General features: G+C 44.1%; 1 protein-coding gene across 4 annotated transcripts in view; it reads left to right on the top strand.

Moving 5' to 3' along the window:
• The first annotated feature begins 1246 nt into the window (after nt 1–1246).
• Nucleotides 1247–12939, top strand: part of LOC141053183 (carbonic anhydrase 2-like) — a 54803-nt gene continuing 43110 nt past the window's right edge. The window contains exons 1-3 of one of the 4 annotated variants that reach the window (XM_073550552.1): nt 1247–1348; nt 7368–7560; nt 8535–8732. In XM_073550552.1, the coding sequence (XP_073406653.1) occupies nt 7527–7560; nt 8535–8732 (232 nt within the window). In that variant the 5' untranslated portion in view covers nt 1247–1348; nt 7368–7526. Of the gene's footprint in view, nt 1349–1563; nt 1719–7253; nt 7561–8534; nt 8733–12939 lie in introns of those variants that run through there. The other 3 variants (XM_073550551.1, XM_073550550.1, XM_073550553.1) reach the window with 3 other exon arrangements.

The following is a 12939-nucleotide window of genomic DNA, read 5'->3' as shown; positions in this document are numbered from 1 at the left end:
CCTTAAATGGTACTGTACATCACTTGCAGTTCTGCTGCAGTTCTGTAGGGCCAAATCTGCTGCAGAACTGCAGAAGAATCCGCACCGTGTGCAGAGTGAAGGCAAAAGGGCCAACAAGTGCTAAGCATCTCTGGGAACTCCTTCAAGACTGTTGGAAGACCATTTCCGGTGACTACCTCTTGAATCTCATCAAGAGAATGCCAAGAATGTGCAAAGCAGTAATCAAAGCAAAAGGTGGCTACTTTGAAGAACCTAGAAAATAAGACATATTTTCAGTTGTTTCACACTTTTTTGTTAATTATATAATTCCACATAATTCATAGTTTTGATGCCTTCAGAGTGAATCTACAATTTTCATAGTCATGAAAATAAAGAAAACTCTTTGAATGAGAAGGTGGGTCCAAACTTTTGGTCTCTACTGTATATATATATATATATATATATATATATATATGTGTGTGTCTCAATGACATGTGTGTGTGTGTATATATATATATATATATGTATTCTATGTGTCTAGATCTATTCTTTCGTTTCTTTATTAAACCTGTCAGTGTGATTTTACTGTATCGGAAAATGAATTGCCAGCTATTAGTAAAGGACACCGGTGTGTATTTCTCGCAAGTCACACGTGTGGTCCGTGTGTAGTCCGTTTTTTTCTCACCCCCATAGACTTGCGTTGGCGAGTCTCGACCGAGAAACTCTGACAATCGCAGCATGCTGATTTCGCTCACACGTATAAAATGGCCGAGAAAAGAATCGTCTGATGGGAGCTGCTCCATAGATTAACATTGGGCCTAGTGCTATGTGTGATTTTTGAGCACATAGCACTTGTCCATATTTGTCGCTAGTGTGACTCCGGCCTTATAATGATGTTAGAACTGAGAACATAGTCTGCTAACAGATTCACAGAGGTACAGACACTTCCCTGTTGTTTTCAGATTTTGCAAACAAAACTGTCATTTTAAATAACGATAAAATAATGTATTGGCAACACATAAAAATCATTTATATTTTGTAAAACTGTGGATGAATAACGCACAATCAAGCAGCAAAGCACAGAAATGAATAATAAGTGTACTATTACGTGTTCACCAGCAGATGTCGACATTGAGCCAATAACCAGTGATAGAAAGCAGCTAAAGCTGAGAAGTGAAGTAGCATTTGTAGTAATCTACCAGCAGAGGGCAGCAGAATACCAGCTAAGTAATGTAATCCCATCCTAATTAAGAAAACAGATCACACAAGCGCAGCTCCAAGTCTGGAAACCACAAGGTCAATGTCTGTTTCATTGCAATGCATGGGATTAGGTGTTATTTTTGGATTTTACGGCCCGGAGGGAGGCAAGGTAGGTGCATGATCATAGCTGGGTCATTTAGGGGTAAGGGGTCCTGTCTTTTGGTGTCAATGCCATGCATAGCAAGTGTTTGGAAGACTTGACGTTCCTGGTATGATCCCATGGTGCACGTAAGCCTGGCATGTGATGGATGCTGCGAGGAGGGGCACAGGTTGGAAAGAGCAGGAGATGCAGAAACAATCCAGAGATGCCATTGCTGGGTACATTGCAGGAGGAGCAGCAGCTGGCACTCCGCAATGCTCTGGATTCCTACAAGTGATGGCTTCTCATAGGAGAACAGGGACTTCAGCTCAGTGGGAACCTGCATGGCAGCTCTGTCCTCAGGCTTCTTCTCGCCTACTTTCTATGTGGGCAAAAACCTGTAAGTGGAGGGTGACACTGAGAAATCAGTGATGGATGTCATAGGATGGCGGTGACACAGAGAATGAAGGCATCCCTGACTGAGCAATGGAGAATCCTTGTCCAGGACAATCTGATGGAAGTCTGTGTGATGGGGCAGTGTGGATGAGCCGAACGTGATATTGCCAATAAGAGGTCGTGAACTGGTTAAGTATATGTGTAACTGCGTACGTGCTGCTGTGTCCTGTATAGTGTGTACGTGCTGCTGTGTCCTGTATAGTGTGTACATGCTGCTGTGTACTGTATATTGTGTACATGCTGCTGTGTCCTGTATAGTGTGTACCTGCTGCTGTGTCCTGTATAGTGTGTACCTGCTGCTGTGTACTGTATAGTGTGTACATGCTGCTGTGTCCTGTATAGTGTGTACATGCTGCTGTGTCCTGTATAGTGTGTACATGCTGCTGTGTCCTGTATAGTGTGTACATGCTGCTGTGTACTGTATATTGTGTACATGCTGCTGTGTCCTGTATAGTGTGTACCTGCTGCTGTGTACTGTATAGTGTGTACATGCTGCTGTGTCCTGTATAGTGTGTACATGCTGCTGTGTACTGTATAGTGTGTACATGCTGCTGTGTCCTGTATAGTGTGTACCTGCTGCTGTGTACTGTATAGTGTGTACATGCTGCTGTGTCCTGTATAGTGTGTACATGCTGCTGTGTACTGTATAGTGTGTACATGCTGCTGTGTACTGTATAGTGTGTACCTGCTGCTGTGTCCTGTATAGTGTGTACCTGCTGCTGTGTACTGTATAGTGTGTACATGCTGCTGTGTCCTGTATAGTGTGTACATGCTGCTGTGTACTGTATAGTGTGTACATGCTGCTGTGTCCTGTATAGTGTGTACCTGCTGCTGTGTACTGTATAGTGTGTACATGCTGCTGTGTCCTGTATAGTGTGTACATGCTGCTGTGTACTGTATAGTGTGTACATGCTGCTGTGTCCTGTATAGTGTGTATATGCCGCTGTGTCCTGTATAGTGTGTACATGCTGCTGTGTCCTGTATAGTGTGTACGTGCTGCTGTGTCCTGTATAGTGTGTATATGCTGCTGTGTACTGTATAGTGTGTGCATGCTGCTGTGTACTGTATATTGTGTATATGCTGCTGTGTACTGTATAGTGTGTGCATGCTGCTGTGTCCTGTATAGTGTGTACATGCTGCTGTGTACTGTATAGTGTGTACATGCTGCTGTGTCCTGTATAGTGTGTACATGCTGCTGTGTACTGTATAGTGTGTACATGCTGCTGTGTACTGTATAGTGTGTACATGCTGCTGTGTCCTGTATAGTGTGTACGTGCTGCTGTGTCCTGTATAGTGTGTATATGCTGCTGTGTACTGTATAGTGTGTACATGCTGCTGTGTACTGTATATTGTGTATATGCTGCTGTGTACTGTATAGTGTGTGCATGCTGCTGTGTCCTGTATAGTGTGTACATGCTGCTGTGTACTGTATAGTGTGTACATGCTGCTGTGTCCTGTATAGTGTGTACATGCCGCTGTGTACTGTATAGTGTGTATATGCCGCTGTGTCCTGTATAGTGTGTACATGCTGCTGTGTCCTGTATAGTGTGTACATGCTGCTGTGTACTGTATAGTGTGTACCTGCTGCTGTGTCCTGTATAGTGTGTACATGCCGCTGTGTACTGTATAGTGTGTATATGCCGCTGTGTCCTGTATAGTGTGTACATGCTGCTGTGTCCTGGATAGAGTGTACATGCTGCTGTGTCCTGTATAGTGTGTACGTGCTGCTGTGTCCTGTATAGTGTGTACATGCTGCTGTGTACTGTATAGTGTGTACATGCTGCTGTGTACTGTATAGTGTGTACCTGCTGCTGTGTCCTGTATAGTGTGTATATGCTGCTGTGTCCTGTATAGTGTGTATATGCCGCTGTGTCCTGTATAGTGTGTACATGCTGCTGTGTCCTGTATAGAGTGTACATGCTGCTGTGTCCTGTATAGTGTGTACGTGCTGCTGTGTCCTGTATAGTGTGTACATGCTGCTGTGTCCTGTATAGTGTGTACGTGCTGCTGTGTACTGTATAGTGTATGTGCTGCTGTGTCCTGTATAGTGTGTACGTGCTGCTGTGTCCTGTATAGTGTGTACATGCTGCTGTGTACTGTATAGTGTGTATATGCTGCTGTGTACTGTATAGTGTGTAAATGCTGCTGTGTACTGTAGTATGGTGGACCATTTGACTTCTGGATTTTATGTAGCATAGTGAGTACATGCTGTTGTGTTCTATATAGTGTGTACATGCTGCTGTGTCCTATATAGTGTGTACATGCTGCTGTGTCCTGTATAATGTGTACATGCTGCTGTGTCCTGTATAGTGTGTACATGCTGCTGTGTCCTGTATAGTGTGTACATGCTGCTGTGTCCTGTATAGTGTGTACATGCTGCTGTGTCCTGTATAGTGTGTACATGCTGCTGTGTCCTGTATAGTGTGTACATGCTGCTGTGTACTGTATAGTGTGTTTATGCTGCTGTGTATTGTATAGTGTGTATATGTTGCTGTGTACTGTATAGTGTGTACATGCTGCTGTGTCCTGTATAGTGTGTACATGCTGCTGAGTATTGTATAGTGTGTATATACTGCTGTGTACTGTATAGTGTGTACATGGTGTTGTGTCCTGTATAGTGTGCATAAGCTGCTGTGTACTGTATAGTGTGTACATGCTGCTGTGTCCTGTATAGTGTGTACATGATGCTGTGTAGTGTATAGTGAGTACATGCTGTTGTGTCCTGTATAGTGTGTACATGCTGCTGTGTACTGTATAGTGTGTACATGCTGCTGTGTCCTGTATAGTGTGTACATGCTGCTGTGTCCTGTATAGTGTGTACCTGCTGCTGTGTCCTGTATAGTGTGTACATGCTGCTGTGTACTGTATAGTGTGTACATGCTGCTGTGTCCTGTATAGTGTGTACGTGCTGCTGTGTCCTGTATAGTGTGTACCTGCTGCTGTGTCCTGTATAGTGTGTACCTGCTGCTGTGTCCTGTATAGTGTGTATACGCTGCTGTGTACTGTATAGTGTGTACCTGCTGCTGTGTCCTGTATAGTGTGTATATGCTGCTGTGTCCTGTATAGTGTGTACATGCTGCTGTGTACTGTATAGTGTGTATATGCCGCTGTGTCCTGTATAGTGTGTACATGCTGCTGTGTACTGTATAGTGTGTACATGCTGCTGTGTACTGTATAGTGTGTATATGCCTCTGTGTCCTGTATAGTGTGTACATGCTGCTGTGTACTGTATAGTGTGTATATGCTGCTGTGTACTGTATAGTGTGTACATGCTGCTGTGTACTGTATAGTGTGTATATGCTGCTGTGTACTGTATAGTGTGTACATGCTGCTGTGTCCTGTATAGTGTGTGCTTGCTGCTGTGTACTGTATAGTGTGTACGTGCTGCTGTGTACTGTATAGTGTGTACATGCTGCTGTGTCCTGTATAGTGTGTATATGCTGCTGTGTCCTGTATAGTGTGTGCATGCTGCTGTGTACTGTATAGTGTGTACATGCTGCTGTGTCCTGTATAGTGTGTACATGCTGCTGTGTACTGTATAGTGTGTACATGCTGATGTGTCCTGTATAGTGTGTACATGCTGCTGTGTCCTGTATAGAGTGTACATGCTGCTGTGTCCTGTATAGTGTGTGCATGCTGCTGTGTACTGTATAGTGTGTACATGCTGCTGTGTCCTGTATAGTGTGTACATGCTGCTGTGTACTGTATAGTGTGTACATGCTGATGTGTCCTGTATAGTGTGTATATGCTGCTGTGTCCTGTATAGTGTGTGCATGCTGCTGTGTACTGTATAGTGTGTACGTGCTGCTGTGTCCTGTATAGTGTGTATATGCTGCTGTGTCCTGTATAGTGTGTACATGCTGCTGTGTCCTGTATAGTGTGTACATGCTGCTGTGTACTGTATAGTGTGTACATGCTGCTGTGTCCTGTATAGTGTGTATATGCTGCTGTGTCCTGTATAGTGTGTACATGCTGCTGTGTCCTGTATAGTGTGTACATGCTGTTGTGTCCTGTATAGTGTGTACATGCTGCTGTGTCCTGTATAGTGTGTACATGCTGCTGTGTCCTGTATAGTGTGTACATGCTGCTGTGTCCTGTATAGTGTGTACGTGCTGCTGTGTACTGTATAGTGTATGTGCTGCTGTGTCCTGTATAGTGTGTACGTGCTGCTGTGTCCTGTATAGTGTGTATATGCTGCTGTGTCCTGTATAGTGTGTACATGCTGCTGTGTACTGTATAGTGTGTATATGCTGCTGTGTACTGTATAGTGTGTAAATGCTGCTGTGTACTGTAGTATGGTGGACCATTTGACTTCTGGATTTTATGTAGCATAGTGAGTACATGCTGTTGTGTTCTATATAGTGTGTGCATGCTGCTGTGTCCTATATAGTGTGTACATGCTGCTGTGTCCTGTATAGTGTGTATATGCTGCTGTGTACTGTATAGTGTGTAAATGCTGCTGTGTACTGTAGTATGGTGGACCATATGACTTCTGGATTTTATGTAGCATAGTGAGTACATGCTGTTGTGTTCTATATAGTGTGTGCATGCTGCTGTGTCCTATATAGTGTGTACATGCTGCTGTGTCCTGTATAGTGTGTACATGCTGCTGTGTACTGTATAGTGTGTATATGCTGCTGTGTACTGTATAGTGTGTATATGCTGCTGTATCCTATATAGTGTGTACATGCTGCTGTGTACTGTATAGTGTGTATATGCTGCTGTGTCCTGTATAGTGTGTACATGCTGCTGTGTACTGTATAGTGTGTGCATGCTGCTGTGTACTGTATATTGTGTACATGCTGCTGTGTCCTGTATAGTGTGTACATGCTGCTGTGTACTGTATAGTGTGTATATGCTGCTGTGTCCTGTATAGTGTGTACATGCTGCTGTGTCCTGTATAGTGTGTACATGCTGCTGTGTACTTTATAGTGTGTATATGCTGCTGTGTACTGTATAGTGTGTACATGCTGCTGTGTACTGTATAGTGTGTACATGCTGCTGTGTACTGTATAGTGTGTACATGCTGCTGTGTCCTGTATAGTGTGTATATGCTGCTGTGTACTGTATAGTGTGTATATGCTGCTGTATCCTATATAGTGTGTACATGCTGCTGTGTACTGTATAGTGTGTATATGCTGCTGTGTACTGTATAGTGTGTACATGCTGCTGTGTACTGTATAGTGTGTACATGCTGCCTTGTCCTGTATAGTGTGTACATGCTACTGTGTACTGTAGTATGGTGGACCGTATGACTTCTGGATTTTATGTAGCATTGCACCCTTGCAGTTCCTTTGATGGTGCCTATCATGCCCCACGTCGAGCGCGGTTGCTCAAATAAGCGTGTTCTGTATTCTGGGTGTCGTGTAGTTTTGTATGTCTTTGTACGACCTGTAAGACACCAGTTAGTTCTTGCAATGACTTGTTGTGGGTCTGCAGAGCTCAGGGTGTATTTATTATGTGTATCATCTGTATACAGAGGAACTCACAGACCGTGAATGGGAGGAGTACGGAGGATAGTCACTGGAGTGTAATCATCAGGCTGGTACTTTAAAAAAGGACGGGTTCATTTCTACTCTCCGCCCCGAAACAGGCTGATCTCTGAGAGCCAAGCCCACCTGCTGAAGTCTGAGGGCGATGGAGGTGGTGGGACCCTATAAAGCCCCACGAAAAAAAGCCTGGTGGCTGACACTCACTCACCGGCAGCCAGCAGAAGAACCTGTCCATCAGGAGGAGCTAAGATCAGAAGATAATGTCGCATACATGGGGATATGGTCCTGGCAATGGTGAGTGATGGAACATGTGTCCTTCTTCTTGACACCTATGTAAGAAGAAGAAGTTGTGGCCTGAGAACTAATAAGGTTTATTTCTGAAACCATTAACTAAGTCTTCCCTGTGTAATATTTGGGTTGACAGGTTGTTGGCCATGTTGGGGGGATAATGAGGAGGACATCTTCTATTTTTGATTTCTCCATCTTCTATATCTAGTCAGTCAGTATCGGTTTTCATGGCTGTCCTCTCGCCATAAATAGAGGGGTCTGATTGTTTTTTTCATTGCAGTAGATTGCCTTTTCATTATCATGGAGAGTTTCCCTCGGGCAGCAGCGCTGGGGAGACACATCCAACTAATTGCATTTGGACGTGTTTCAATCTCCTAATCATTCATCTGACTGTACGCGTTCACCCGACACTCAATAGTAAAAGGGAAGTAAAATATCATCACGGGTCCCTTTAAGAGAACTCACGGACCAGTATTCATTTCCTAGGGGTTTAGGAATTTTCTGTTGTGTTACCTTGAGTCATCTCCTTCACTGCTAAGATTTTCCAGCTCTCCGTCTTTATTCTAGGGCGACCTTGAAACGAGGAGATTGCTAGAGTTAAGATAATCTGCAATATTCTTAGCATTTCCTCAAGCTGCCTCTTCATGGTAACCTATTCCGGGCTAATTATTGGTTTTGCGATGCCGTACATCCCCGTGTAGGGTTTCCTGAGCAAAGTCACAACGTGGAAATCTCCTGAATGGGTTAATGTCGCGTTAAGGATTACTCCGGCAAATTCAATATTAACTTTTTAAAAGCTACTGATTAGACTTCGAAAGATTTTGCAAGATTTGTTGATTTGTGACCTTGAAACACCTTGCTAGGACTCGCGTTTTGTCCGTCCCTGCCTGTGTCCCCTACGGATGGGGCCGTCATTCTCACCATATGCTACAATGGATCTTGTTGGACAGTTACAGTAATGGCTTTTTTTTTTCTAATAGGACCCGACACCTGGCACCAGTCCTTTCCGATTGCTCTGGATGATCATCAGTCTCCTATAGATATCAAAACGAGTGACGCCGAATACGACTCGGCACTTAAACCATTGAGTATTAGCTATGACCCCTCCACGGCAAAAGTCATCCTAAATAACGGCCATTCCTTCAATGTTGAGTTTGACGATTCACAGGACAAATCAGGTCAGTTGTGTTTGGTTTTCCGGATATTGATTTCTCTTTATCATTTACAAACATTGATGCTGAGATCGGCAGAAAATATTGTATTGTAAAGGTTATGCTGTCAATGGAAATTCTTGGGGAGTTCATATAATATAGGATAATGTAACCCAGCTCCTTAGTCCACCATCCGAACTATTATCATCCATCCACCCATCCATCCATCCACCCATCCATCCATTCATTCATTCCTTCATACTTGTGATATTTCTGTGACATCAGCCACTTATTTGATACATACGAAGCCTTCATGCCTCTCACATACATCCATTTTTTTTATGTACATGAACAAAAAAGGCAGGATTTCCATCAGTATGCCGAATCTGAGTTTGGTCAGTATGTCAGGCTTTATGCAGGGACGGATATACCAATGGTTCCCCCTGTGCAGCCGTACAGGGGGCCAAGATGTAAGGGAGCTGCTTCTACCTCCAAAGCAGGTGGAATTGTGCATTATGATGAGCTATTGGACTGTAGAGGGCCCATATATTGTTCTTGCACAGGGGCCTCTACTGTGTGTCTGCGCCCGTATCCGTGGTCTGGCCATATGGCAAAAATAAAACAGTTGCAAAGCTTTTCCCACCCACTGATGCCATCCTTGGTTTTCCCACGCTTATACACTTTTATGGCTGATTTTGATCCATGACTAGCATCAGAAACTGCACTATTTATACAGCTCCATCATATTCCGTGGCATTTTACACACATTATCATCACTGTCTCCATTGGGGCTCACAATCTACATTCCCTATCAGTATGACTTTGGGAGGAAACCCACGCAGAACATTCAAACTCCTTGCAGATGTTGTCCTTGGTGGGATTTGAACCCAGGACCCCAGCGCTGCAATGTAACAGTACTAACCATTGAGCCACCGTACAGTGCTAACCACTGAGCCAGTTTGCTGTTTGTATAATATGTGTTCTTTCTTTGAAAAATATGTATAGAACAAAAATGTAAGAAACATATGTCTGTACGAGACCTTAAAGAGGTTTTCCCACTATTATAAATAATGGCATATGGCCATCGCTTGTTGGTTGGTCAGGGTCCCGTGGCTGGGACCACCACAGATCCTCAGCGTAAAGGGGCTGCAGTCCTAGGTAAATTAGTTAAGCGTTGCAGCTCATTTGTGCAGAGAACACAGGACGGCCATCTTCACTTGCTCCCCATCCTCACCACTTCTGTACCTTTGTTCTCATGCTTGGGGGGCCAGATCCCACCCTATCCTGGCATACACCGAACCATCACATGATGGGAATACTCCTTTTATCCTGTGAGACTGACTATTCCATATTTAACATTACCAATAAAGCTCCTGGACCAGGACACCTGCAGACGTCTCTTCTGTATCCCCCAGGACACGGCCATACGGCCACACTGTGCTCCGCTGTGGAGGGAGGTGGATGTGGCGCTGCACCTGCAGACACAGGCAGCACAGCCAGGGTTACTGCCGGCTTATCTGCAATAGATATGTTGTGTACACAGCTTAGAAATGTTCAGCTACTGTAATAATGCAAGAGACATTTCCTGATCCGAGGCAGCGGACATTTATATCAGGTGTCAGTGTTCACCGTAGAGGCCATAAATGACCATTATTCGCTGTAAATGTGGAGCGTCCTCATAGTGGTTCTAAACCCGCCGTATATACAACCTCACAGCTGCGGGGTGGGCTGTGTCTGTACTCCATATACTCCATTCTACTTACTATATTCTACATGGCTGTTTGTATTTTGTTTTTCTGCACATATTTTGCTTGAACATTAAAAATGTTTGACTCGCTGATGTAGCAGAGGTAAGTGTGTCACATAGAGGCGAGGGAGGAGGGCAGCAAGTGGAGAAGGCAACAGGTAAATGGCAATGTCTGTTCTATCTCTCTATCAATCTATTATCTATCTATCTATCTATCTATCTATCAACTATCTATTATCTATCTATCAATCATCTATCTATTACCTATCTATGTTTGTTATCTCTCAATATTATTTATCTATTATCTATCTATCTTTCATCTATCTATCTATCATCTATCTATCTATCTATCTATCTAATATCTATCTATGTTTGTTATCTATCAATATTATTTATCTATCTATTATCTATTCATTATCTATCTAGCTATCTATTATCTTTCCATCTATCATCTATCTATCTATCTATCTATCTATCTATCTTTCTATCTAGCTATCTATCTCATATCGATCTATCTATCCCATACCTATGTATTTGGGTCGCCCTCCCAGGGCTGTGGGGTTCTCGGTACCGGGCCGGTGTCAGCGGGATATGTCACAGCAGTGGTGACCCGGTCCGTGGCCCTGGGCGCCCAAGTAATGGGGGAATGGAGTTGGTGGAATGTAGTGGATTAAATGAATAGTTCGTGACCCCACCTGTGGTGTTCGGCATGGGAGATGTTAAGCCGACGCTGCATGCAGATCCGCTGGGACTGATGGTATGGTGCAGCAAAGATGTAAAAGCTCCCCACAGGTGAAGCTGTGGTCCCAGGTGTAGATGTGGTTGGCACGGGGATTTAGCAGTGCTGGAAAGGTAGGAAGCAGACAAGACACAGCGGGGTGCAGTTTCTGTACCTTTACTTGATAACTGCAGTCCAGGGTCCTGATTACAGATGGTCCCGGAGCAGGCTAGCCTGGGAGCAGCTCAGGATTCTCTCTCAGCAGATGGGCTGTGCAGTCTCCTTCCTAGCGCCTTATGGTGTGAAGCACCCCAGTACTGAGTTACACTGAAGTTCCTCCTAATTCTCTTCTACTAGCACTCCTCGTATGGCAGACAGCTGTAGCCGCTATTCCTCTCTTGGCTCACTCCGTGCTGTTATGCCTCCGAGTCCCCACATTCCTCACATATGACAGGTAGCACCCGGCCCGGATACGGAGTCATTTTAGGATTTATTGACTGCTCTAAGTGCAGGAACAGCATTAAAATCCAGTTTATAAGATCGTTATCGCTCACCTTGAGAATCACCGTTTCAATAAGATCATCTGTTATATAGAAAGAGGCCTTTACTTTTTCCCACCTCTGCACAGTGTCCCCCGTCCTCGCTGGTTCACCTTGAGGGGCTGCAGGGTGGATGGGGATATGGTGGTAAGTCATATAATGGACAGTGTTTCCTGGGAAGCGCAGTAGCCATTAGTGTCCGTCTGACGCTGCGTTCGTGCTAACAGCTTGCGGAGTCCCCAGACAGGAGCATGTTGGTAGCAATAAATTAAGCTGTTAATTATTGCACTCATTAATATCCCGGCCTGCAGGTGTTTTACACATGGACAAGGTGCTGGATTATGGCTGCGGCTTTGCGGGAAGAGCTGGAGAACTTTTCTGCTCACATTGTGTGTGCATTGCGGCACTGCAGCGTCGGCTCGGTAGTTGGAGGGGCTGTTCAGGTCTTTGTGCTTGATCACAATACAAAATGTATCAGCGTGGCCCCCCGAGCCTGTAGGATGGAATGAGTCACCAGAATAATTTGGTGGATAGATCCACAATTGGCTCTAAGTATCTGTCCTCCTGAAATGTAGTTATTATGTGACCTAGTTTTCCATTTAGACTGTAGCAGTGATTTATTATAGTATGAAGGGAAAGTGTCTACACCTAGATCTAGCCGCTGTGCGTACGCCGTTTACCTATAGTGCAAGCCGGAAGGGGTTAATGAAGTTATGAACAGTTCTGCTTCTTTCTAACATAGTTTTGCATGTCATATTCTCAGTTTTCCCATTTTGGCTTGATTTTAGTAAATTACAGTGGGTACGGAAAGTATTCAGACCCCTTTAAATTTCCCACTCTTTGCTTCATTGCAGCCATTTGGTAAATTCAAAAAAGTTCATTTTTTCTCTCATTAATGTACACTCTGCACCCCATCTTGACTGAAAAAAACCCAGAAATGTTTGCAAATTTATTAAAAAAGAAAAATTGAAATATCACATGGTCATAAGTATCCAGATCCATTGCTCAGACACTCATATTTAAGTCACATGCTGTCCATTTCCTTGTGATCCTCCTTGAGATGGTTCAACTCCTTCACTGGAGTCCAGCTGTGTTTAATTAAACTGATAGGACTGGATTTGTAAAGGCGCACACCTGTCTATATAAGACCTCACAGCTCACAGTGCATGTCAGACCAAATGAGAATCATGAGGTCAAAGAAACTGGCCAAGGAGCTCAGAGATAGACTTG

This window comes from Dendrobates tinctorius, unplaced genomic scaffold (genome assembly GCF_039654945.1).
Source record: "Dendrobates tinctorius isolate UK_male_01 unplaced genomic scaffold, ASM3965494v1 ptg000165l, whole genome shotgun sequence".
Lineage (NCBI taxonomy): Eukaryota > Metazoa > Chordata > Amphibia > Anura > Dendrobatidae > Dendrobates > Dendrobates tinctorius.
The sequence above is the reverse complement of the archived record's forward strand: the minus strand, read 5'-3'. Positions and strand labels throughout refer to the sequence as shown.